The sequence below is a fragment of the Protopterus annectens genome, chromosome 3.part1 (assembly GCF_019279795.1).
Source record: "Protopterus annectens isolate FY-2018-M chromosome 3.part1, PAN1.0, whole genome shotgun sequence".
NCBI classification, from domain to species: Eukaryota; Metazoa; Chordata; order Ceratodontiformes; family Protopteridae; genus Protopterus; species Protopterus annectens.
Window position 1 is genome coordinate 1,634,835,217 of NC_056732.1, and position 27,422 is coordinate 1,634,862,638.

Consider the following 27,422-nt stretch of genomic DNA (forward strand, 5'->3'; position numbering starts at 1 on the left):
ACATTTCATAAATAGAATTTCTTAAATAAATGATACAAGTGACACATTGCATGCCTTTGGTGTTGTAATGAATTATTTAAGCTGTAAGGTTCAGTTCTAACTTTAAGTACAGATGGTCAAAGTGACAACCCATTGGGTGTTTTGAGTGGATTTAATTAAGAAGCATCAAAGAACATCTGATAAATGCAAAAAGTGCAAACCAAAAGTCAGGATACTCTGTTTTTAAGAGCTGTTTCCCAGAAATACGAATGCATATGCACTATAAACAGTGTTCAGTCACACATTTTTATCCAGGGCTACTTTTCAGATCTAAGGCTGTGCAAATATAAAAAACAAATTAATTGTCTCATTCTGGAAGAACCATGTAAACCAAACCTTTTATTGTTATGTGTGCCCAAGTCTTTTCTTTCTCAAGTTTTTAAAAAGGATTTTGGTTTATAGAATAGAAGAAGCAATATGTGTGGTGTGACACCCCTGCACTGGCCCAGCAATCAAGGAGCCTCAATCCTCACCACTGGCAACAGTGGGGGATATACATAATGGGAGAATGAGAAGTACACACACACACACACACACACACACACACACACACACACACACACACACACACACACACACACACACACACACACACACAGTAAGTCCAATTTTCCTTAAGAGCACACAGGGATCACAAGTCAGTCTGGGGCTGGTTTCTCCCTCTCTCTCCAGATCCCCAATAAGGCTCCCCACTAGCACAACTATAGGGTTAAGATCTCAGCTGAGGGGTAAGCCAAGACCTCCAGCACCCTCTTTGTCCAACCAGTGCTTCGTGTTCCTGCCCGAGTAGCTGACACACAAACACACACACACACACACACATACACACACACACACACACACACACACACACACACACACACACACACACACACACACACACACACACACACACACACACACACACACACACACACACACACACACACACAAACTTTGAGATTTGATTTATATACAAACACACAGTCACTCCCTGGGAAGGCTGGTGCAGGTTTACTAGCTATGATTTCTTCTTCCCAGACTGTAAGGTAGTTGTCACTGCCACCAACCCCTACTTTTCAGCTACTTAAGGCCCATACAAAGGGTGACCAATCCTACTGTGTAATGTTACTATTATCCAAATGGTAAGTGTGACCAAGACTAAGGCTATTTAGGAGTGGCCTGTACAGTGTCACCAAGTACATATGCAAGTACTCTAAGAGCTTAAATATGTCTCACAAATATCAGCCACAAAGATAGATTTAAATATATTTAATAATAAATAATAAAAGAACAAGGCAATACTCAAACAACACAGTAACTACAGAGTTCAGAATCACAGGAAATATTTTAAAACAACATTGCAAGACAGTCTCAAATAAATGCAGAAAACATTTAAACTAATCTTTACTATATTCCTATCTATATCTAAAAGAAATTATTGAACCCTAGACTTACTTACAGAGCAAGGCAAATGCAGAAGTGCTGATGATGGATGTTTCTAGGTCCAAGACAAGATACAAAATGCCCAGCCTTTTTCCGAGAGAGTTCTTAAATTAATAATCAACATTACTGCTGGGTTAGCTTGAATAACATCACTCTTTGTCACCTGACTTCAGTTCCCAGGCGAAACAGATACTTAGAATTTAACACCTCTGTGTCAAAAATACATATCTGTCAGAAGTGTGCAGCTGCTAGGAAGTCATAGAGCAATAAAAACACTTTTACATTTGAAACCTAGTAATTATTTCTATTTCAAGACAATAGAAAAACCTCTAGCTCTAGACATTGTGTCTGCTTACTGCACTGAAACTGAGATAGCAGAATCATAAAACTCTTTACTTTTCAACTTATTTTCTTGAAGTTTTGAAAGTTAATGTTCCAGCTTCTACTATTAAAACATACATTTGCACAGTTATATAGTTTATATACATTTCTGTTCTTTTCCAGTAGGGTACACTGTGGTTACATTCTTGAAGCTCAGTACATAACATATAGTTCAACACACACTTCTGCACCAGCAGTTTAATATACACATAACATATAGCTCTCTTACATTTGTAAGACAAGCATATGTATCATATTAATATTCACAAATGGCATATGCTTATTTACAAAATTCCAGGTAGCTGGGCAGGCAGTGTCACATGGGGTGGTAAACGTTATTGAAGAATTGAAATGTAAGCCTAAAGAGTAAACCGGGAGTGAACAGAGTATTTATTATTTGTGAAGAGGAGGGGTAAGAGCTGGAGATTCATCAAAAACCTTAACTATGGAGTTACATTTGCAGTGGTTGTCAAACATTATTAACACCTGAGTTGCATGAATGCTTGACACACATATGTACATATCCCTATATACATACATAAATATATATATATAGTATATACAAATAGATCTCTCTCTCTCTCTCTCTCTATATATATATATATATATATATATATATATATATATATATATATATATATATATATATACATATATATATATGTATATGTATCAATATATAGATAGATATAAATATAGGCAGACAGATATAGATATATGTCGATATATGTATATAATTTTGTCTCCTATGTTATCAGTGGATTATTCACTATATAATGTAGCTAAAACTGTGAATCTGCAGTGTTTGTATGCCTAAAAACTTGCACTTGGCTTATTGCAGGTGAACCATTGTGATTGTGCCATATATTTGATCTATCTGGAGTGAAGATGACAGATGATGCATTATCAAACAAGCCAGATTCACAAGGGATGTACTGGGGGCATTATTTGTAAATGTTTGTTAAGGAAGTGCAGCACTGTATGAATATCGTACTTAAAATGTAGAGAATAGTAAGCGTCCAACTGCAACAACAAGTTCCCACTGCACAAGAGAGCAAACAAAATAGACCTTGCTGCTTCCAGCACCTCTTCATCTTGATAGCTGTGTTAATGCTGGGGGGTTGTCATAATCGTTAAGGTGTTTACCTCACAGGCACCAGGTACAGGGTTTTACTCTCTCTCTCCCTTGGTTGCTATCTAGTTATTGGCTAGGCATTTAATAATTTGCAGAGTGATTTTCTAGCATTTATCTACGGTAGATTGTACATGTGTACATTCATGCTAGTGGTATGAGCTCCCTGGTATAAAAACCCTGCTAGTAGTTAAAAGCCCCTGGCTTCATTAGGCTACCTTGTCAGTGCTGCATGGAAAATATGGAGGGTTTGCAGAGCTGCTATTTATATCTGCCACATATGTGTGAAGGCTGAAGTAGCCTGGGACAGTGTTTTCATTTAAGCTGCATGGCATTGTAGAATGGCTCCAAATCTAGTAGCCCCAAACTATTTGTTCCTTTGTCAGCATTAGTTTTTCCCATTGCACTGTCTCCACTGTTTATCCCAAAGAAACTCCTGCATTTCCTTTTTCATATTCTTCATTATCTGGTCTCTCAGTGTATATGTGTCAACTTAACCTATATAAAGAACCAATGCAATCAAAGACATCATACCTTATTATCAATGTCTGTAAATTATAGTTTCCATAGTTTTGGCCTACTTAAATCTTTTGAGTAATCTCTTCCAGCTCTGTAGATAAAATGACATACCTTCTCACTTGAACACAGTTAAGATGTCATCAGTCTGGCTTGGCAGGGGGCTTTATCATCACAGATGTTGTGAACATTTTATATCACTTCTTCACGCTGTGTGGAAAGAGATCAAACTAGTGTCTGTGACATTTTATATATAAAGTGAAAAAGCAATCCATGTTTTGATTTTTCAGATAATTTCATAATTTCATCATTTTATCATCATCATCTTCTTTCGGCTGTTCCCATTAGGGGTCGCCACAGCAGATCATCTGTTTCCATTTCTTTTTGTCCTCTGCATCTTGCTGTGTCACACCAACCACCTGCATGTCCTCTCTCACCACATCCATAAACCTTATCTTATGCCTTCCTCTTTTCCTTTTACCTGGTAGCTTCATCCTTGGCATCTTTTTCCCAATATACTCAGCACCCCTCCTCAGCACATGTCCAAATCAACATAATCTTGCCTTTTTTGTTTTGTCTCCAAACCTTCCAACCTGGGCCGACCCTCTAATATACTTATTCCTTATTCTGTCCACCCTCTTCACACCCAGTGCAAATCTTAACATCTTTAACTCTGCCACTTCCAGCTCTAACTCCTGCCTTTTTGTCAATGCCACTGTCTCCAACCCATATAACATAGCTGGTCTCACTACCCTCTTGTAGACCTTTCCTTTCACTCTTACTGGTGCTCGTCTGTCACAAATCACTTCTGACACTCTTCTCCACCCACTCCATCCTGCCTGTACTCTGTTCTTCACCTCTCTTCCACACTCACCATTACTCTAAACTATTGATCCCAAGTATTTAAACTCATCCACCTTCACCACCTCTACTCCTTGCATCCTCACCATTCCCCTATCCTCCCTCTCAGTCACACACATATATTCTGTCTTAGCCCTGCTGACCTTCATTCCTCTTCTCTCTAGAGCACATCTCCATCTCTCCAGGGTCTCCTCCACCTGTTCACTACACTTACTACAGATCACAATGTCATCTGCAAACATCATAGTCCACGGGGACTCCTGTGTAATCTCGTCTGTCATCCTGTCCATCACCATTGCAAATAAGAAAGGGCTCAGAGCTAATCCTTGTTATAATCCCACCTCCACCTTAAACACATCCGTCACTCCCACTGCAGACCTCACCACTGTCACACTACCTTCGTACATATCCTGTACCACTCTTACATACTTCTCTGATAATTTCATAATTTACATACCTGAAAATAATCTTTAGAATTTTTTCACAGGAACTATGCATATTTTGTTTTTGTAGAGGCAATGTATACTACATAAAAGGATAACAGTGGAAGTGAAAGTAAACTCAGTAAAGAATAGCTGAATATCTGGATAGTGGTGTTTAAAACTAATGAAACTATACAAGAAAAAGAATAGGTTGTTTACAATTTTTTAGGAAATTTCTGATCATCGCAACTTTTTTTGTGAATATTTCTGACAATGCAAAATAAAGCAAAATTAAATAAAGTAACAATGGCTTTCCATTCCATAATTATTCAGGGAAAAAGAGCAATGTGAAATTACATTAACTAGGTCTGAAAATAAAAAGGAATGTTATAGTTGTATAAACTCATGTAGGAAGTTAAGGAATGAACCTTTGACTGTGATAGTGGCAAATCAGACATTGATTGATCCAAAGGTAATTGCTAAGAAGTTAATTAAACATTTTTCTACCATAATTATGGGCACATGAGCACCAGTTACCTTAACAGGGTACCACTCAATATCTCAGAAAGATTTTTATTCAGTTAAGACACAGAACTGTATTAATAAAGCCATTAATATAATACAAATACATCTATGACTCCAGATAAAATCGCAGCAATTGTGTTAGCTATTAAAACTGAACTAAGTCCATTTAGTCATCCAATTACAATTTATCTGGAATTGCTTACATAGAACGGGTACAGTACCCAACAAATGGACAAAAATCTTGTGTAACACCAATTTATAAAAAAGAATAAAGCCACAGATGTTATTATCTATATACCAGACAGTCTTACCTGAATTTTAGGGAAATGTTTCCAAAGTTGCTTACTTTAGTTGATGAAACAGGAAAACATGAAAACTGAAATAATTGACACACATCAGCATGATTTTATCAGAGATGGATCAACACTCACTAACCTGAATGAATTTTCTGATCAGATTACTCTTGCATTTGATGCAGGCTTAACATGTAGTGCAGTTTTCCTTGACTTAGCCAAAGCTTTTGATTCATTGTCTCATGATGCAGTGCATGAAGCTTTGATAAGCTTTGGATATACACTTCTTTCTTGGCCCACTGGGAGAAGTTAACAACTTGTTCTTTAGGGATACTCATCTGATGCATACATCACAGGGCTCAGTATGGGGTCTGTTGTTATTTAATCTTGTCTTTGTTACTTTACCAAAACAGAAATCATGCTGGCTTAATAAATATACAGATGATATATTTAGGAAGCATGGCTATGCTTTAAAAGGCCCTTGGTAGTGTTAGTGTATTGTACACCTATGAACCTATGATTGCAAACTTAGCTTTACCATTGTTAGCAGCAATAATTTACAAGTATCAAAAACTTGTTTATCAGAAGGGTATAAGAAATAGACATTGCTTTTATTCAGTAGGGATAAGTGCGAAATAGCGTACCTTCAGAAAACAAGACCTAAGGAATAAGCAATAATGCAACACTCACTATTAGGAGAAATACCTGACTATAAAGCTTTGGAAACTATTACAAGCAACCTATCATTTGTTAATGATGCAAACATCATAATGACCAGAGCTATGAAACAAATGTTGTTTTGTTAAAAAATAAATCTACAAGAGATGAGTGCACATGATAAAGTTACAAAAAGAATAAAATCTGTATTCAATTTGAATTATGAGGAAAGACATGAGACTATACACAGTGCATTATTGATACTTTAGAAGAAAACTAATATTAGTCGGTACTACAAATTTACAATGAAGAACTGAGTTAGTTATTTAAGTATTTATTTCATCAGAGTCAGACCTCTGAGATGTACAGAATGCAGTGGCTGTAACTGATGAGCATATCTGTGCATGCCAGCGCACGTGTGTGTGTGTGTGTGTGTGTGTGTGTGTGTGTGTGTGTGTGTGTGTGTGTGTGTGTGTGTGTGTGTGTGTGTGTCTGTGCGGTCTTGATATTTGTTGTACTGATGCATCTGACAACAACAATTTGAAATACATTGTGGCTGTTATTTATACATGTTTTCATTCATTTGATCACAGATATCTGAACAATACATAGTCAATAATGTACCGACAACTAGGCCCATGTGTGAATGTGCATATGTGGGTGTGTATGTATGTGTACTTTTTTTTTTGTCATCAGCTCATGGAGGACTTTTTTTGGTTCTCAACATAGAGTTCAGGGTATGCCAGATCGGGAAAATGCACAGGGCACCAGATAACTTAGCTAAGGTTCTGCTAGGGTGTGTTTGGGTAGAACAAGGTTAAATATATTACTGTGACTACTATTATCATTTTTTTATTTGATTGCAATCAAACATCTGAAACATGAAGCCAATAAAGTGCTTGTAAGGCAGCCTGAGGATGAATGTGACTGATCCCATCTGTTGTTTGATGACAGTGAAATAAATGGTTATTGACCAGACATAATATAGTTAAGCATTAGAGGTAACCCCATCCATTCTGTCGGTTTCTGCAGTGACCCTTATTTTGAATTCACCAGTTGCCACTGATCTTTATATTTGAAATCATCAACTAAATAATGAATGTTGTGGATGAGCATTATGACATTCCTTTCAAAGATGTTTGCTGTAAATTTTCAGAAGGTTTCAGACAAACAGATCTACATTTCTAGGTAACAGGTGGCCTTTTGGATGCCTATTTTTGCCATTTAGTTCACAACAAACATTTGCCATTGTTTCAGACTGATACACTCAGTATGCACACAAATTATATAGTCTGTGTGTTCTTTTGAAATCATAAGTACAAATACTTCTGTGAAAAATTAAAAGCATTATTTTAAATGTTATTGCATAAACGTTTTTGACAAATGCAGTAAAACATCCACACATTTGAAATGCTGGTATCTCCTTGCCTTTAGTGTTGTTTACTCATATAGTGTGTCATAAAAAGCTGAGTATCCAAGTATCTTGTCCTAAAATTTTTATCTTTTATTGAAGCAACAGAGCCATGTTGACATTCATGGGCAGAATCAAATTCAGGTCTGAACGGCTGTCACAAACTGACAAACTTATTACATTAGCAAAACAGTCAGTTTGCAGTAAGAATGTAGCTGTCCATTATTTTCATACTAATGAATGTAAACACTAAGAAAACATAAATGTACGACATTTCATTGACTTTAAGCAAAATAAGGAATCGATATTTTTACTTAACAGTGATTCTTTAGTTTCATATGTCACAAAGATGACAGCATTTGTTTTTCAGTAAAATACAATCTATAGGAAAGGGACACATTCAAATGTCATTTCATCAATGATCATGCCAGTCTGGAAATTTATATGCGAGTATGCCAAACCTTTTTGAAGATAAAATATGTTTATATTCTGGAAGCAAGGAAGCAAATGTAGGCAAAGGAAATGAGTATTCATTCTGAAAACACTCAGTGCTGAAGGAATTAGTGCTGCCTGCGTTTCTGAATATGAGAGAGTGGTAGAATTAGTGGGTTAATAAGGATAAGCCATTATTCGTTTGTAGTCATGATCACAGATTACATTTGCATCTGTAACTCAGCATTGCCCTCAATGTCCTTACTGTCAATGTGGAGTTAATGATATCATTACACTAGGGGAGGCAATTTGGAGCAAGAAGTAAATACCTGGTTACTACCTTTTTTTTTACAAGCACTTATAATTTTTCATTTATTCCAACAGGAAATACAGTTAGCAATATGGAACACAATGTCAGAGTGATGCTTACAATGAAGCCAAGTGCCTAGTTTGACACAACCTACATCTTTCATTGACAGCTGTTGTTAAATGAAGGCTTCATGCTTTAATTGGGTTGTTTGCAGTCCTTCTACTGTGAAACTAACTGCAGTGTGATGATAAAGAGCTTGCTTGCAGACACAGCGTACACATCCAGGCACGCTTTCCTCAGACTTCTTCCTTGAAGGGCAGCAGTGGTCAACATACAGATATATAATTCAGTATAAATCCTGATACTTGGTCTGCTGTAGGCCATTTCTTCTCCTCTTGGGAAACTACTACATTAGGAACTGGAATCAATTTTGAGTAGCTCAGCAATCACAATGTGACAGGAATCATACTTTTTTGAAAAAAAAACAGCGCTTCACTTATAATATGAGCAAACCTGTGGTCATTATTTGCAATGCAGTAAGATCTAAAAAGAAACCAACAAAACTAAAATGATAAAAGCATAAAAGGCAGTAAAAGTCAGTATCCCATTTTGCTTGTAATGTCTGTCAAAATTATAAAATGTAACCTCAGTGAAAATTAAAGTTTAATCTCTCGTATTTTGTCCTTCAGCTTAAATTGTTATAGCCAAGGGTAAGTCCTGCATAAAAATCTAGTCCAATGTGAATTAGTTCTCAATAAAAACAGTTTCAGGCTTATGTTTTGACCTGCCTGCACTTGTCTTTTTAGTGTAAGTATGATAACGTTTGTATGGTATAGTTGTAATATCAGATCTAGTCTTTGTTTTTCCTTATTAGTGCATCTTTGTAATATTTCTCTTTGCAAATTTGAACCTTGTTTCTTTGGATGAACATTCATCATAAATTACGTGTCAAAAACAGTGAGCTGAAAAATCATAAAAAGCACAAAATTTTGTAGGGGGCCAGCCCCCTTCACCCCCTGCTGTGGGGGGGGGGGCCCGCACATCCCCCAGAATTATGTATACCAACTCCAAGATTGCACCACAGTACAGAAAAGAGGAACAAACCCTGGAAAGTGCACCACCAGCACACACAATACAATACACTGTGGTGAAACTTACCTCAACATTAAATTCCTATGCTAAAGTCACGCAGGGAAAGTATTAATGCAGTCGCTTAACTATGCCCTTTATAATACTTCTGTGTATTGGCTATTTTCCATACTAGAGCTTGCATCTAAACTCTCGGAAAGACTGAAAACAATATGCTTGGATGACAGCTAACCCAGTTACCAAATCTAAATAAATAAATAAATAGGTCAAGCAGAGCTTTAACACTATCAGCTTTCACAGAATTTCAAATGTATTATCTTTCATGCTTGCCTCTTTCAGAATTTACAGTAGACCATCGATTATCGGAATGTCAATTATCCGAAATGTCAATTATCCAAACACAGCCTTCCAAAGTTTTCAGGTTGGAAAAATCATAAAATCTGAATATGTAAACATTATATGTATTCTCTTGTGCATGTTTTTTGAGCTTGTACTACAATAATATACTGTACTGTTTTTTACCTATAGTAAATTTGTTTAATTTTTCTTGTTTAATGTTCAGCAAAAACATTTTTAGAAGTTTTTTATCCAGTTCAATTATATGTTTGCTTGTCTAAACTACCCTGGGTTCCATTTAGTTCAGATAACCGACTGTCTACTCTACAAACATCTTCAGGATTATAGTACAGTTTCTGCCGAATGGCATTTCTTACAGTAGAAACATATCAGGCCTTTTTTGATAGTCTTTGATCCTTCTTGTCATCTGTGGTGTGACAAGTACATCCAAATCCTTATATTCCCTAATTAATACTTTTCTCTCCTCTGTAGTCAGTCTTCCCCAACCCCCAATAATTCAAGTACCAAAGATATCTTATACTTCAGTTACCCTCCATCTTCCAAATGCCTTATCAGACTTCTGTCTCCATCCTCTGACATTTCCTGAAGCTGGTACTATCAGGAACTAGGTTCAGAACTATTGCTTATAAAACTTATCGAGAACATTTCAAATAGTATGACATGTACAGAAAATGATAGTGACTGAATTTGTTATATAATACCCACATATATTTAAACTAAATGTAACTGCCAAGATGCAAAAAAAAGTTTGTGCTAAACTTAACAGGGTACTCCGGTGCCTGAGCAAATCAGACAAAGCCAGATGTGAGGTAAAACTGCCATCCAGACAAAGGACAACCACAAAGCCTTATTTAATTATCTTAGAAACCTTAGACACAAAGTCCAGCACTATGCATAGATAATAGTAAATGATGTCAGATACTCAGAGCCAGTGGACACCTAACCTAATAGCAGGAAAGTGTAGCTCTGCCTTCACCCCCTCTCTACTTCTACAATCCCAGATCTAATACCTCCATCTACACCCTCCCTCAAATCTCCCATGAGCAAGTCTTCAAGGCACCATCCAAGGCCAAGAACATGTATTGGATAATAAATAACTCACAAATAGAACCCAGAAGGTTTGGATGGACAGCTCTACTTCCTCCAAAAGACATGTCAGTAGTGACGCACTCCAGGGTTCCGTTCTTGAGCCTCTTCTCTTTTGCATTTTCTTCTTGAAGGCCAAAGCTACTGTTAAGGGTTTGTGACTGAATGTGTTTGCAGATGACTATGAACTTGTTGCCATCATAAACAACGCAGAGGTCACCAAGATCATTCAAGAGGGTGTTTCCTAAAGCAATAGCTGATGTCAAAACCATGGACTAAAACTAAATACCAAGCAATGTATAACAGTATCCTTTTACAAGCAAAAGGTTCCTTATAACTGTCATAATGAAAACACATCTCTTGAGATGTGATCCAATAATTAGGGACCTCGGAACCTTTGTAGACACTAAACTGCTTTTCAGTTACTACATATTCACTATTGTAAGAAATGCTTTTTTCCCTGCAATTCTTATGACTAAGGGTTTGGCACCCAGGTTCAGAGATGTGCTCATCTGCATTAATCACCCCTGTTATTGAATATAATGCCCCCTTTGATATGTACCTGTCCAAACATTTTTCACAACTCAAATGCTCGCAATGCTTTCATACTAAGAAAATCAAGAGTGTAAATCATAAAATACTATGCAGACTGACTTAAGGCTTTGTCCTTGTTCTCAGAGGGGTGATGTTTGACTCTTGTACAGATCCTTAACACAACCTGTGCTGTCAGACCTACTTCATATTCACAAGTCCATTGGGGGTATAAATACCCACTCAAGAGATTTAAATCTCTTTGCAACATAAACTGAACATCTTGAAGGGCTAGATTCATATCACAGAGAATACCTATTCTTTGTAATCATCTTCCTCTCCACATATAGCAAAGTACTTCCCTTGTGCTATTCAGACATAATCTGGATAAATGGATGGGTAGACACAGATTCACACGTGATTTAGTACGCTTGTCCCTCATGGATAGGGGCAACATGTAAACATTATATTCATCTCTGAGTTATTTGTACTTAAAATGTAAGGGATAAAAACTTTATGGGAGTGTATGGCGTGTATGGCTGGGCTTCTAAAGATGCACAAGTATCAATAGCGTAGTAAGTACCTATGAAACTATGGAATGTCTATTATTATTAAAAAGACATGATAGGGAAATGTGGAATCACCTCATATTTTTAGGGAATAAAAAAGAAGGTGGTTTAGTCAAAGATAATCATAATGAAAAGTAGAGCAAACGAATAAATGTATGCTAGGGCCAGTCGTAGATCCTGAGGCTGTCCCGGGTGATTGGCTATCTCCACGTCTGTCTGATTTTTTTTTTTTTTGTATGATTTACCCAGCCCCCCAGTGACATGGTAAACTCTAGGGAGATGGGTGTGCAAAGCAGATGTGCTTACAAAAAGTTTGCACTGCCTGCTCTTTGGATCATGCTTTCTCTGAACAATATCCTCAATTTCCACCAGGGATCATCACAGAAGATGCCCATGTTGCTGCCTTCCACCCAGGATAGATGCTCCCATCCTCCCCTCCCACTCCATCAGTCATCCTAGCCAGTAATCAAACTTGGGTCACCTGGGTCATAGTCTGGAATTTAACTGTCTAAGCCACCCTAGTGGCAGAATAAGTGCCACATTTACGAGAAGAGTACAGGCAACTGATGAAACAGAAAGAGCAGTGAACAGACAGGCATAAGATGTTAGGATAATTGACAAAAGTTGTATATAAATTACTGGGTATTTAGTGGTTTACAAAATGTGTGATAATATAATGGAAGTGATGATCTAACTTAAATGGATTTAGACTCAGAACTGTTAAATCTTCATAACAAAAAATAAGCAAAAGTGTTTAGAAGTCTTTTTGTTATGAAGTAGGAACTTTTTCAGAAATGTTTCTTGACAGCTGTCAGGTAACAATAGACCACAATCAGACAGTCGGGCATAACTAAATAGGAAAGTACGTACTTGTGTATTCATTTGATAACCACATAAATGAACTGGTCCTAAGAGCCGTTGCAGCCGTAATCCAAACAAGTTTGGCAAGAAATGTGTATTATATATATATATATATAAGGAAATTAATTAACAGGATGATTATAATTTCTGTAGTTTAACACTGTTCATAGTGAAAGCATAAGGAATTCACAGTATTAAGATTCTTACTGCAGCACTGAGATAGGTATGGGAGGATTTAGTGGGGGTAATTGTTTTTCAGGTCTCTGCCTGGTGATGATAGTCATGCAGACTGTTTTTGTGGTATTAATAAAGATCACTGACAGTTGCTAAAACCATACTTTATTAAAATGCAGTGCTTCAGCAGATAAGTTATTTGAAAGTTTCCTGGTCTGCCCATTTCTGATTAGCTCTTGGGGGTGTAGAAGTGATCTACTATTTGAACCAGATGTATCCCTCATTATTATACGTAATAAAATGTGTGCTGCCTTCGTAGTCATTGAGTTTTTGCAATATAAGTTCATGTCTTGTTTTAAACAGAATAACTGGTATTTCCTTCCTTTCAAATAGACATAAAAATGTCCTGTTTATACTTGCAAACTACTATAAAATGGTTTAATTACTACTAGTATGTGGTAATAATGATATACTAATGAAAACAAATCTATATTTGTGCTGATTATTAGATAAATAATTAAAACTGTGTCCCCGTTTTTGTACTGCAGTGGAGCTCTTTGCATACAGTGTAATAATTATGTGTTTATCTAAAACTGAAGAGCTAATATGATATCCTCTTTACTGAACTGTATAAAATTACATCGTTCTCCCTCTCCATGTACTGCTGTATTTCATTTTATTCAGTGCCTGAGGAAATGCACCTCCCATTACTCTGAATAAAAGATGATTTTGTTACATGCATCTGTACAGGACCTTATTATTAGGTGTTGTTTTGCCCTTTCACAAGGCAAATAATTGTGAAATTATAGTCTCGTTCTACAGAATGATGAATGAGTGTGGCACTGACCTTTGACCCTTTGAAATCTGAGGTTAATGTATTCTGTATAATCTGAAGTACAAATGACCTTGTTCTTGTTAAATATTATAGATGGATGATGTAAACAAAACTAAAACAATATCTCTGATTAGAAATATGCTGTGAATTCCCTCTTCTTCATTTTAGAATGTTTTCTGACAAAAATGACATAAAGACTAAGATGATATTTCCATCAGTTTTATTCAAAATCACTCCAAGGTTGCACTGAATACATGCAAAGTTTTGCCTTTGCTTTTGATGGAACATTTTTATATTGTAAAAAAGATGAATTATAGTTAATAAATTATTTTATCTATGGTGCTGCCCATATAGTATAATTCCCTTGTAGCATGGTTATTGCATATCTAAAGTGTAAGAATGCTTTTCATGTGGCGGTAATTATTTGGGTCTGCGGAAACCATGTTTGGTTTATATAGAACAATAATTTTAAGGTGGTTGAAATGTACATCTAACATGTCTGTCTTCTGAATAAAGTCCAGTTTTGTTACAAACTGAAAAAAAAAAACACTTTACTATGTAATAAAACCATGCTTACCTCTCTGATTTTATTTCAGATAAAAGTGTTTTTGATCTAATAATGTTCGTTGTTTATGACCATTTGGGCCATTGTTTGCTCTGTTGTTTTATTTTATGTGTTGATATAAACTGAAAAAAATAATAAATATAAATCTGATTAAAAAAGAATGGGTTTTTTTTGAAAAAAGAAATCAGAAAACACATGTTTACATTGCTATGGTATGAAATTAATGGAATTTCCTGTTGTAATCTTCTGTTTTAAAGCCACACCACGAGTACTAATTGAACTCTTAGAACATCTCAGAATTACTACCTGACACCCATAAAATCCCATAAAACCCATAGAAAGCACAGCATACTCTAGTAACCAAAGCAATACATAGCAGATACAGCATGGATAAATACAACTCCCTCTGCTAAGCCTTCTATATTCCACCTACTTTCTTACTAATGTTCATAAAAAACTGTCTAAACAAACCTGAATCAATATACAACTAAACTGCAAAATTCATAGCTAATGTCCCAAACAGTACCCACTACTAGGGTGGCCGTGGTAGTGCAGCGGTTAGAGTTGCTGCCTCACAGCAAGAGGTTCTTTGGTTCGAACCTCGGCTGGGGTGCCTTCTGTGCAGAGTCTGCATATCCTCCCTGTGGTTGCGTGGATTTCCTCCCACATCCCAAAGACATGCTGCAGGTGGATTGGACCCTCTAAATTGCCCCTAGGCATGAGTGCGTGTGTGTGTGCCTTCTGTGGAAGGTTGGGCGCCGGGCTGGCAACTAGACACCGTAAAACTCTACTGCCAATTATGAGGAGACAAGTGATCCACTGTGGTGACCTCTAACTGGGAAAAGCCGAAAGAAGAAGTCCTAAACAGTACCCACTACTGCAAACCCCTTCAGAAAAGTAAGTGCTTCAAATTATTAAACTGTACGACAATACAAATTGTATACAAAATACTACACAAAGCAAGGATATGCCCTCCAATATCCACAATGTTTGAAAAATGTTCTCTACCTAGAGGCCTGAGATCCTAAGGTCAGAACCTCCTACAGGTAACTAAAGGTAACAGTCAGCTTGGTGACTCTTTAGAGTGTTCATGTGGCTAAGATATGGGATACTATCCTACCACACAAGGAATTAAATTAAGTCACACATTTTCTTTAAATGACTAAAATGACATCTTACCTCTTAAGCAGATATTCCAATGTTGTACATAATTGTACTGCATGTCTAACAATCCATGTAGAAAAGGCCTACTTATAGCATAATCAAACCACATTTATGTAAAGGTGATGTTAATTTTCTAAGTCTACAGATATGTCTTCATTCAAATAGATGTTGTGGATTAATGCTGACTGGCTTAATTAAAAAGCAGCAAGCTACCAGTTTTATGTCTTTCTACACTTCAGGGCTCTATTCTGAGATGCTTATGAGTCAGCAGAAGTATTTTTTTATTGGTATTATTTTATTCATTTGGTAAGTAGGTAAAGTCTCTAGGCACAAACATCTTTTTGGGGGTGTCCTTGAAGTGTTGTTTGGTCCTTTTTCTCACACAGTAGGGAAGTGGAGACTGATGGAATCAGTCACCTAGATGATTGAAGGTCATTAAAAACCTCATAGCCTTTGTGTTCTATACTAAACTGTCACATGTTTAATGCTAATACCAGTTTGTCATAGAGGTATATCTTTCTCAATTGCATTTGTTTAAGTGTCTCAAATTAACAGTCTGTCTTTGATTTTACCCAATCTATTAGTTGTAGTTCATACTTTCTAAACTGTCATATTTGAATGGCCAAGGCGGAAGTGCCTGATATACATACAGCTAGAACTCACAGCTGTTTTTGACAGATTTCACCTTTTTACAAGGCATTACACACATGGGCAGCCTCATAATTAGAGGGGATGTGTTTGAGGGATGGGGGCAGGTACTCCTGCAAAAAAAGTTTTTTTTTTTTTAACTGTTGGCCTTCAGTATTGTAATCAGAAATGTCTTACACACTTTTTTGCTTCCCAATCATGATACATTTCTTTTTAAAATCATCTCTTTGTTTTTGCAGCCTAACTAATCTTGATGAATTTCTTTTAAAATAAGCTTTCTATCCCTGCAGCATAGAAAATTTGATAATATTGATTATAGCTTTTAAATTCAGAACACGTTTGTCTTTGCTGTACAAGTGGTCTCATTATTCTAAGGTCACTGATGAAGGGGAATATGTAGTTCTACTGATGGGTGGTGCCAAGGTTGTAAGTCTACTGATATAAGGGAAGATATAATTATATTGGTGAGGGATGTCATCAGCCAAAGGCGACTAATGTTGGAAAAGATAGGTACAAACTTGCCGGGTGGGATCATGATGCCAAGTCCATTGATGTAAGGAAAGATGTTGTTAAATAGGTGGCAGTCACAGTTTTATTGCTAGCCCAAACACAAGCTGGTCAGCATGATATACCAGGGTCATGTTAACTATCCAGGATTTTACTGCCTATGGAAGGATATGCTTGTGATATACCGCAGTAGTGACCACTTGGTAGAATGTAGCACTGTCTTCTGGGGAAATGAAAAACAGGTCAGAGGCTACAAGCAGATACACCTGTGATCATTCAGTAGAGAATGAATTCTAAGCCTGTTAACAGCACTGCATATGTGTGGTCTCAAGGATAACAGAGACATATTACAAATCCTCAGTCCTCCCTGATTCACTGCTGCAGGGATTCTGCTCCAACCTATGTCACCAGATGCTAAGATTCCAGTTAAGTAACTGGTGTCAGAGATGACAGGGTAAAATTGTAGCATCCAGAGGTCTTCCTTCACATCCTGGGAGAGGTGGAAAGTTCAGTCACAGCAGCAGTGTGCCCTGGTAGAGACCAGGGAGCAGTGTTGCCACGCTCCTAAACTGCTGTATTTGTGCATTCTAGGAGCACCGTAGACCTGCATGTGTGGGCACCTGTGTGAACATCAATCCAACCAAGCACATTGCATGCAGTAACTGAACCTGAGATGAAGGTTAAAAAGTAGTGCCCCTCAGAATTCCAGGCTAGTTTTATTCCTCAAGTCCCATAGAATAACACCAATGGGACTGTGACTTGGTATGGAAGTTACCAAGGAAAGATGATATGCTACATGCAAAAATGGAGGGTGATGGTATTATAAGTGGAGCCCCTTTATAAGCTGTGTATAATTTATAAAACATGTTGGCGTAAATAAGAAAAACCCAGTGTCTTCCAGGAGTGGTGGAATTACTGGTTGCAAATGACATCAGTTCTTGCCCCACTGCCATCAGCTAAGCTGTTCTGTTAAGGGTGGGCTGGTAAATATGAGTCATGTGATACAATGGAGAAATGTATTGCATTAAAAGAAAGTTCATAACTACTGATTTTGTTTTAGTTTTCTCGAGGAGTTTCACCATACTATTCATATGACTGTGCTTTACGGGAAAAAAAAGATAATCATATTTTATTTATAAAACACTTTCTTACCACAAATGCAAAAATCTAGTTTTGGATATGAAAAGAAAACAAGAATATTGCTCACCTCCACATTTAATATGTAGATTGTGTTTTTTGCCAAGGCAAAAGTGAAGACTTGGTGTACTGAAGATCTGCCCACATTCCTTTTTCATGTCACATCTCTGTGTTTAAGTTATGTGTGCTAGCATATTCAAAATGATAACTGCAGATTGTTTTACTATATGCTGTGCTGTCATCTTTTCATCTTTTTTTTTTCACTTTTTCCTAGCACACTGATTTATGCCAGTATATGGATAAACACCCGGGAGGACTTCGTCCTGAAAATGTAAAGGTAAGTATCGAACAGCTCCTGAATATAACAGAACTTATAGTTGTCACTTTACTTGATTTTGTGATTTGTTTTCTGATTTCAAGCTAATTCTGCAGTGTATGCTTTTATGAATTCTGTTTACACCAGTTTATATTACCGTCTTTACAGATTTTTCCTGAATCATATGCACTTGCATTGTTCCATTCAGTTCTATAGTCCGTTTCAGATGAACCTGCAAATATTTTTCATGAGAGTACAGCGAAAAACATTTACTTTGACTTATGGCAAATCCGTCATGAACATAGTGAATAATCTGCCAGCCTTTATACTTGAGTGAACAGAAGCAGCCTGCCTCCCCTTTAGTAAGTTAACTATAAAGCAAGAAATGTAACCTTTGTTTGCCATAAGGAAAATGCTCACACAAGGTGAACAGCTAAACTGTAACTTGTACGTTTGCAGCTTTAGAGATGATGTATTCAGCTGTTGGAAGTAATGGCACACCGATCAAATAAATGCAAAGCTTTAAGTTGTGAGATTGGTGTGTTATACTAAAGACCTGTACAGGTCAACAGTCATGTCCTCAGAAGTGAAAGATTGTGCATAACCAGTGGCAGAGAAGGCAGGTTACAGAGTTCTTGAAAGAAATTGAATTGGGGCCAAATAAAATGAATGCATATGAGTCAACCTGCATGTGTTGTTGAGAGTTGCAGCTTGTAGAGTACAGAATAAACTGGTGGGACTCAGGAGACTGGGGGCAGACTGAGAATGTGGTAACGAAAAACTTGGAAGATGCTGGGTCGAGAAGGAATGAATGAAAAATAAAGACATTTGGACATGGTGGCTACCAAGGAAAAAGACTGACTGGTTCATTTAAAGAACTAAGAGACCCAGATTGTTGTTGTCTTTCGGCTTTTCCCGGTTAGGGGTCACCACAGCGGAACTCCAGTCCGCTAATGATTGGCAGTAGATTTTCACGAAGGCCAAGGTTCCAGCTAAAAATTTTAAATCCAAAAGTTTGGAAAACTATTCAAGAAATATCTTAGCGTTATGTCTATGTTTTTCTTAACAGAGAATCTTCAAGTTTTAATAAAGAAAGGGAATTGATAATTTGATTTGTTTCTGGCTTGTAGAAGGATCTAATATATTTGATAAGTAACATGAATAGTGAAAAAGTAGGGGTACTGCATTTTTAAAGTACAGCTTGTGTTGTAAAAAATCACAAAATGAGTCCTTGTAACAATACTGAACAATGACGTATTGTGGCTTAGGAGAATGATTGAGGTGATATTCACACCAGCATATTTGCTGCATTATGAAATGATTGATAGGCACATGGAAAAATAAAACTTATAGTGCAGATACTGTTTGTTAAAAGGGGACGTCATTTTTCTGTTCCAGACATGATCATAAGAGGTCAGTCCTGTACAGTCAAATATTGGATGAAGAAGTATATGGATTGTGTAAAAACACATCCAGTTTTTTTTTAACAGCAGATAAAGACTGTTTCACAGTTTCACTTCTTACTTGGATAAGTGATGAATCTTGCATAGTAAACAGTTCATTTGTTTTATGTTTCCTGAAGTTTAACAATGTCTATTACATCTTTCCCATGCACTTTTTTAATTCACTCACCGAGTTTAATACTGATGTTATGATTATCCACTACCCTTTCAAATAAAAAAAATAATCTTCAGATTTTCCAGGAACCTTTCAACTTCTATTTTCACATGTCTCTTTTTTGATACAGATGTACTTATATATTTCTTTTGTATCTCCCTTCTATCTCCTTTCTTAAAGGTTATACATATTAATCTCTTAACATTCTTTCTTTATATTGCTTCTGATGAAGAATTGATATCATCTTTGTTGCATTTTTGTGCTGTATTTATCCTCCATATGTTTTAACAAAAGTAGGTTTCCAGAACTGCACACAATTTTTCTAACAGGGTCTTTCATGTTTAAACCAAGGAATAATAACATTGTTTGTCTATCTGCATGTCAGTATTCTGCCTGCCTAATTTACCCTTTTCCTCCACACTACTTGCTTATTTTTAGATCATCTAAGTACTATAAAATTACTTTCTGTCTTTTATTATTTCCACTTCTTCACTGCTATTGTTTCCCAACTACAATATTTTGCATTTCTGCATTAAATTTAAGTCATGGTATTTTAGAGTACTTCTCTGATTTCGCTTTACATGTGGATCTTTAGTTGCTGAATGCAATGATTTGATTAAATGCAATTTATGATTTAGTGCAGGCCCATCTTATGAAAGATATCTGCAGGCAATGCAATACAGAGTATTGGGGGAGGAAGAGTAGGGTGATGAAGAGAAAATGATAAAAGAGATTACACAGAGTATATAGTGATGCAAAAAAGGCAGCAATAAGTAGTGGCTGGAAGTAACAAATGCTGGTGACCTATATATGTAGTGTAGGGAGATGAAGGAAGAGAGCTTGATTGGGAGGAATGTTCTGTCCATTAAAAAGAGGAAGAAGTGATGACATCATAGTTACAGTCAAAACAGATTTTAGTCTGAAGCGTTGTAGAGAAAAAATAGATTTAGACCAACAAAGTGAGGCATTATAGAAAAAAAATATTCAACAGTAGAGTCTAAAACACCCATAGCAGCTGCATATAGGACCCAACCAAGGAGACCCTTAGGAAAAAGAGAAACATAGTTATGGGAATGTGGTAATGATAGTAGTTTATGAAAGATAGTAGTCTTAATAAGCAAAAAAATATATAAACTGGAATGGCTGCCCTGAAGAAATAGCAAACTTGATACAGAATAGGTGCGGTATGAAGTTGGGGTCATTAGGGAATAATTCATTGAAATATAATTAGTAATAGTGTAATTAGTCTGATCTAGAACTGTATAATAGCGTTCCAAAACTTTCCTCCTTCAAACATGGCTTAGCAACCACTGTAGTCCAAAACATACACACAAAACAACTTAAAATAAAGTGAAAAATTTGGCTTTGTTAAACACAGTGTGAACTTACACTTCCTCACCATCAAAATATTCCACATTCAACCATTTCCAAGGTTACTGTGTCTCTATATCTTTGTTCATGAGGGTGAATTGTGGCATCCCATTGAAAGCTCTTGCTCTTTATATGGCTGTTAGCTATAGTCATTAGGCCTTGACTACAACACACTTGTTTTCTACCATTGCAAACACAAGTAGTTTGCTACTTTATGGATGCTGTGTACTTATCAGCAGGTGTGTTGTTTCTGCTGCTGAATGAGCACAACACCTTTACAATAATAAAGTCTGGCACACACCTGCAACTATGGTTACACACACTGCCCTTGTTCTGATTAACTGTGACTAAGCCTACATACTGTGTGCACTAGTGTGTACCTTGTACAATGCAGTCACTGTTTCTACCTGTCCCTGTTACATCCTGGCACTAGAACTGAGACCATACAACTGCTGTACCACACCCAACTACAGGCGGCCATAAGTCACTGCTTCTACTTGTCTCTGTTACATGCTGCCATTAAAAGTGAAAATATACAGCTGCTGTACCACACCCAATGATGGGCAGTCATTCACTATTTCTACCTGTCCCTGTTACATGCTGGCACTGGAACTGAGACCATACAACTGCTGTAACATGGCGACCCCAGGCAGTAATTCAGTGTTCGTACTTGCCCCTGTTACATGCTGCCATTAGACATGAGAGTATACAGCTGCTGTACCATACCCAACCATGGGCAGTAATTCACTGTTTCTACTTGTTCCTGCTACATGCTGCCATTAGAACTGAGTGTATACAGCTGCTGTCTGCTGTACTACATCTAACCAGAGGCAGTAATTCACAGTTTGTATATGTCCCTGTTACATGCTGCCATTAAAAACTGAGAGTATAAAGCTGCTGTACTATAACTGACCATGGGCATTAGGTATTTACAGTGAGTGTTACTGGATTCAGCTGTCTCACCGGTAAGCATCCTGATCACACCAGCATGCTTTCCCACATATGTGACTTTGTTCAAGTGTTGCATATGTACTCATTTTCTTTACAGGAGCTCTGTTTTGTTCTGTGTGTGGCACTTGTTTTCATTTGTACATGCTGTGTGCTTGTGTGTTGATGTGTCATGGTTTCTCAAGTCACACTCTTGCTTACATACATGCACACGCACACATGAACACCCAGGCATGCACATATGCATGCACACACTGATGCATACATGTACACATGCGCATGTGCACACCTGCAGATGTACATGTATACAAAACACACACACATATGCACTTTCACATGTGCATGCTTGCACTCTGCATGAACACATACACATACATGTGCACACACACAGATGCACAGACCCACACACATGCATACACACACACAAACATGTACACATGCATGCATACATACAGTATACATAGACATATACATGTGCACACATACATATACACATACAAGCACAGACATGCATGCATGCACCCAAACATGAATATGTGCACACAAACATTCACGTGTGTACCCTTGCACACCAACTTGCACATGCACATACATGCACATGTGTACACTCATGCACACACTTGCATGCATGCTCGCACATATACACACAGACATATACAGATGCAGACACCAGTAACATAGCTAGGTCATGGGAAGAGGAGCAACTAACCAGGCACAGAGCATTTGAGGGTCATGATTGCATGATCCCAATTGCTCTTTAATGGAAACTGGCTTCTAAAAGCCAGTACAGCATTTGCAGTCAAACTTGCGTTCTGTAGCATTCTCTGTGGTTTTAAACTGTAGAAAGTGCTTTCTATATTGTAACAAGCAGTTTACTACAGTTTAAAACATTTTTAAGTAAAACCTAAGAACTATAGCACTTTGTGCAGTATATTAAAGGTAGCATTGCTTTCCACATCATGACAAGCAGTTTGATAAAGTTTAAAAGTAAATATATATATATATATATATATATATATATATATATATATATATATATATATATATATATATATATATATATATATATATATATTTATATATAAAATCTTTTTTTACAGTAAAAGCTGAGCACTGTAGCACTTTGTGCATGGTATAAACTGCATAGACTGTTTGCTACTTTTGCAGCAAGCATTGTGATGCAGTTTAAAAGAAAGAAAAACATTTTTTTTTAATAAAACTGAGAGAAAGGAGGGTGGGGGCAGGGCACAGAGATGAGACTCGATTGGGTCCTGCCCGGGTACCTGATCATAGATTTTTTTTTCTAAGAGGGTGGGGGACACGAATTCATCAGGCCAGCACAAGTTGTTGGTTGATCCAGCTACACCTCTGGCACATACATGCACATGTGCTTACACACACATTTGCTGTTATTTGTAAGCATAAGAAACCTACTGCATACACAGGTTTCCTTTCTTTCTGTTGCCTTCATGGAGAAACCGAGCACCATTTAATTTTCCCCAGCCCTACCCAGGTGGCCATCAATCAATTGGAGACAATTCCTGACCCCTGCCCTATTACAACTTTTAATGTAAGGTTTCTAATGTATTTTGCTTTAATTATATTCATAGGACTGATAGATGTTTATGGAAAGTTTTCTACAGATACTGTGAAAACTGTTGTACAAACAGAATAACAAGTTCTGGTGAATTTCAAAGACACATTACTAGTGAGAGGTGTTGTGGATGCAGCAATTCAGAGGAGGACACTAAAATGTTTCCTCAACAGCTTAACTTCAACTCTCCCAGTATGAAAACAGAAACTGAGAAACTGCAGATAGATATATTGTCACCTTGAATAAAATTCAGTTGCTAGTAAGTACATTGGCTTGAATGTCTGCAAACAAATCAAGAGAGCCTAAAAGAAAATCAACTAGAAAAGACGAACAGAAAACAATGATTGGGAAGAATCCTGCAGCTGTTCAGCAAAAACAGGTCAAGCTCCAGTTTTGATGCAAGGCATGGCTTCCAGTAATCTAGAGGAAATAACAAGTCAAATGAGCTCAGAATTGATTAAAATAAATGAAACACTGAAACATTATATCAATTCAAATAACAAAAGGCTGGAAAAAAATGGAAGAAGTTTTAAACAGATATTCAGAAGAGCTGATAAAACTGCAAAAATCAGAGGTCAAAATGAAGAAAAAGTTGGCTCAAGATAAGATGTTTCAAAAAATGGCAGAATTAGAGAACAGAGCATGTAGGGAAAATCTGAGATTTTCTGCTGTACCAGAGAATCTAACACACTGTGTTAATTTTATAAAAACATAAATAAGAAACTGGACTTACATTCAACAGAAGGTCACGAGAAAGCAGTCAAGACCTTTATTATTAAAGTTGCAAACCTACCAGCAGAAAGAGTTGATCCTGACAAAATTATGCAGAACTGCAAAGTATTATAAGTTGGAGAGCGTAGATTGTTTGTGGGAAATGATTATTCACTGTTGATTAGGCAAAAAAGAAATAACTATTTCAGTAATCATGGAATGTCGAGAAGCACATGTGAGATTCAAACTGCTATATCTGTCTTTAGAATATTTTTTTTTCTCGGAGGATCAAAGCCACTTTTTGATGCAGAATAGGTTAAGGAGGAAATTAAAAAGTTTGTCCAGTAAAAAATCTACTATCAATGCAACCCTCAATGTTCGTAATTTTTTTATTTTGTTTTTCTCTTTATAATTCATTTTGTATTTGCAGTGTTGTTTTTAATAGTTTTTGTCCTGGATGTTTATCTTTGCTTATGTTTGCTGGGGCTCTTTCCCCTCTGGTCTCCAATGAAAATGGTTTGCTTACTATAAATGCAATGCAATGCAAATAGTTAATAACCTTTTCTTGTTTACAGTTATTTTGTATTGTGATTGTTATTTAATATTTGTTCATAGGTTCATAGATTAATACTAGGCAATCAGCCCTTGTGGGCCATTTTAAGCCTAACCAATTACGCCATGTGAGACTCAAACCCTGCACCTTGTGTTTGTAAGGTAAACACCTTAACCATTATGCCAACCTCCCCCCTTAATTGTATATTGTCACTTAATTTTTACTTATGTTTGCTGGGTCGGGTCTCCACTGAAAATGGGTTTGTTTGCAAACTCAGTTGGACTAACCCAGTTGACAAATGTGAAATAAATAACTAAATAAATGAGCCATGAAGCAGAAGGGGACTCTGCTTCTCATTTTTCTTATAATGAAGCACATGAGAGACTTTCCAGGTGAAACCTTTTCCAGTGTTAGTCTTCCAAAGGAAAATGCTGAAGAGATAGAGACAAGCATGGGAGTTAACCAGAAGAATTGTGAGCACCATGGAATTGAAATGGAATCTGAAGTAGTGAGATGGAGATAAACAGAAGAAGACCAGCAACATGAAAATTAGTGATTTAATGTGAGATCGCAAAGCATCAATCACATTTGTGAAATACAGCTGTATAAGAGTAAGTGAAAAGGGTTTACTTTTGTTGACTTTGTTAAACTTGTGAGGAACTGAAAGACATTTGCCTCATAGGATCATAGGAGGTTACTAGGCTAATGACCCTAGGACCCTTACAAGCTTAGCCAAATGTTGCCCTTATTTCTACAATTGGCCCATTTGCCCCTGTCCAAGAGGGACACAGGTGGAACCCCTGGGGTGAATTTACTGTTACCCATCCAGTTGTCTAGATTGCATTTGAAAAGGGCCACTGAGGTGCTTTGCTTGACATGAAGTGGGAGTCTGTTCAAATGGTATGGTAACCTCTAGGAGACAAATCTGTCTCTCCAGCAGGTTCTATTAATAATAATAATTGCAGATAAGGCTAGTCAGGCTAATAGGTCTGTAGTTCCTGGGGTCAAGTTAAGGTCTTTAGAGTGAGTAATCCGTGTATCATTTGACTTGTGAATATGCAGCATTTCCAATAAAGCAGGGTCAAAGATTGCCATATATGCAAGGCAGTGATCACCTCTGAGTAGCCTGTATGAGACATAATAAAGTGACAGTGATTTCAGATGGTTATCATAGGACAGATGCTGAAGACCTAGAACTTTCCTTGTGAGGAACCCTTGTGGTCTCTCCAATTGCGGCAGGTACTTAGAAAGGTACATACCAAAAGAGGCATTGTACTCAGTTATTGGCCTGATGAAGGAAGAGTACAGGGAGGTAATAACGTCTTTTTTGCTGGAGGCAATGCCCTTACTTATGAGATGAGCAATACAGAATGCCCTTCTTACCACTGTGGAGATTGGTATTTAAAAGGAACATTTCTCTTACAGAAAGGCATGATAATACATTTTTTTGCGCTGAGTTTAAGGTCATGACTTTGGCACCAATCATTTCTTTGTGTAGACTCTCTTGTAGGGTGTTGACATTGTTTGGAGATTCTGTCTCTGCTCTCAGTTTGCAGCCATCAGCAAACTTTGTCAGCCACAGACCTTTAGTTTTAGCTTGTACTTTAGAGAAATAGATTCCAAACAGCAGAAGTCCCAGGACTGATCCCTGTGGAACACCACTGGTTACAGGTCTGCTGTTGGAGGTGGATTCCCCTTTTTTCACTATATGAGTTCTGTCAGTGAGTCTAGCTTGGTGAGTTTGTCCATGCCTGATAGTGTCAAAAGTCTTGGCTAAGTCTAGGAAGGCTGTATGCACAGATTTCCCTTCATCCAGGGCCTTGATGACTGTCTCAAAGAAGTCCACCAAGTTTAACAGGCATGATATCACTTTGACAAATCCAAATTGAGTAGGGTCAAGTGTTTGGAGATTACCTGTATCATTGTTGATAAGGTCCATGATGATTCGCTCCATGGCCTTGCAGATAAGGCTAGTCAGGCTAATAGATCTATAGTTCCTGGGATCAGTGGAAGCACCACCTTTGTACAAGGGGATAACTGTGGTCTTTTTCCATTCAGCTGGGATGAAGCCAGTGCTTAGACTATAACTGAAAAGAGTACCTAATGGTGTTGCTAATTCTTGTTGAGCTCATGTAGGATGCAGCCTGAAATGTTATCAGGTCCCATAGATGCTGTGTTTTTGATCTTAGAGAGGGTGTTTATGACTTGCTCTTTAGAGATACAAGGTAGAGGACAGGTGGTAGGGATGTCATGGGGTATGTGTGGCGGTGACAGGGGAGTGAAGTTTTCAGAAAACCTATCAGCTAAGAGTTTAGCTATTTCCACAGGCTCAGTATATGTGGTATCATTAGCTAACAGTTCAACACAGATCTGGGGCTTTCCTTT

At 37.2% G+C, this 27,422-nt stretch overlaps 1 protein-coding gene across 5 annotated transcripts in view; it reads left to right on the top strand.

Annotated features, from left to right (window-relative positions):
• Window positions 1-27,422, top strand: part of CDK14 (cyclin dependent kinase 14) — a 3,129,234-nt gene that overhangs the window by 1,383,832 nt on the left and 1,717,980 nt on the right. For all 5 annotated transcript variants that reach the window (XM_044067657.1, XM_044067661.1, XM_044067659.1 and 2 more), the window contains one exon: window positions 18,202-18,264. In XM_044067657.1, coding sequence (XP_043923592.1) covers window positions 18,202-18,264 — 63 coding nt within the window. The remainder of the gene's footprint in view (window positions 1-18,201; window positions 18,265-27,422) is intronic.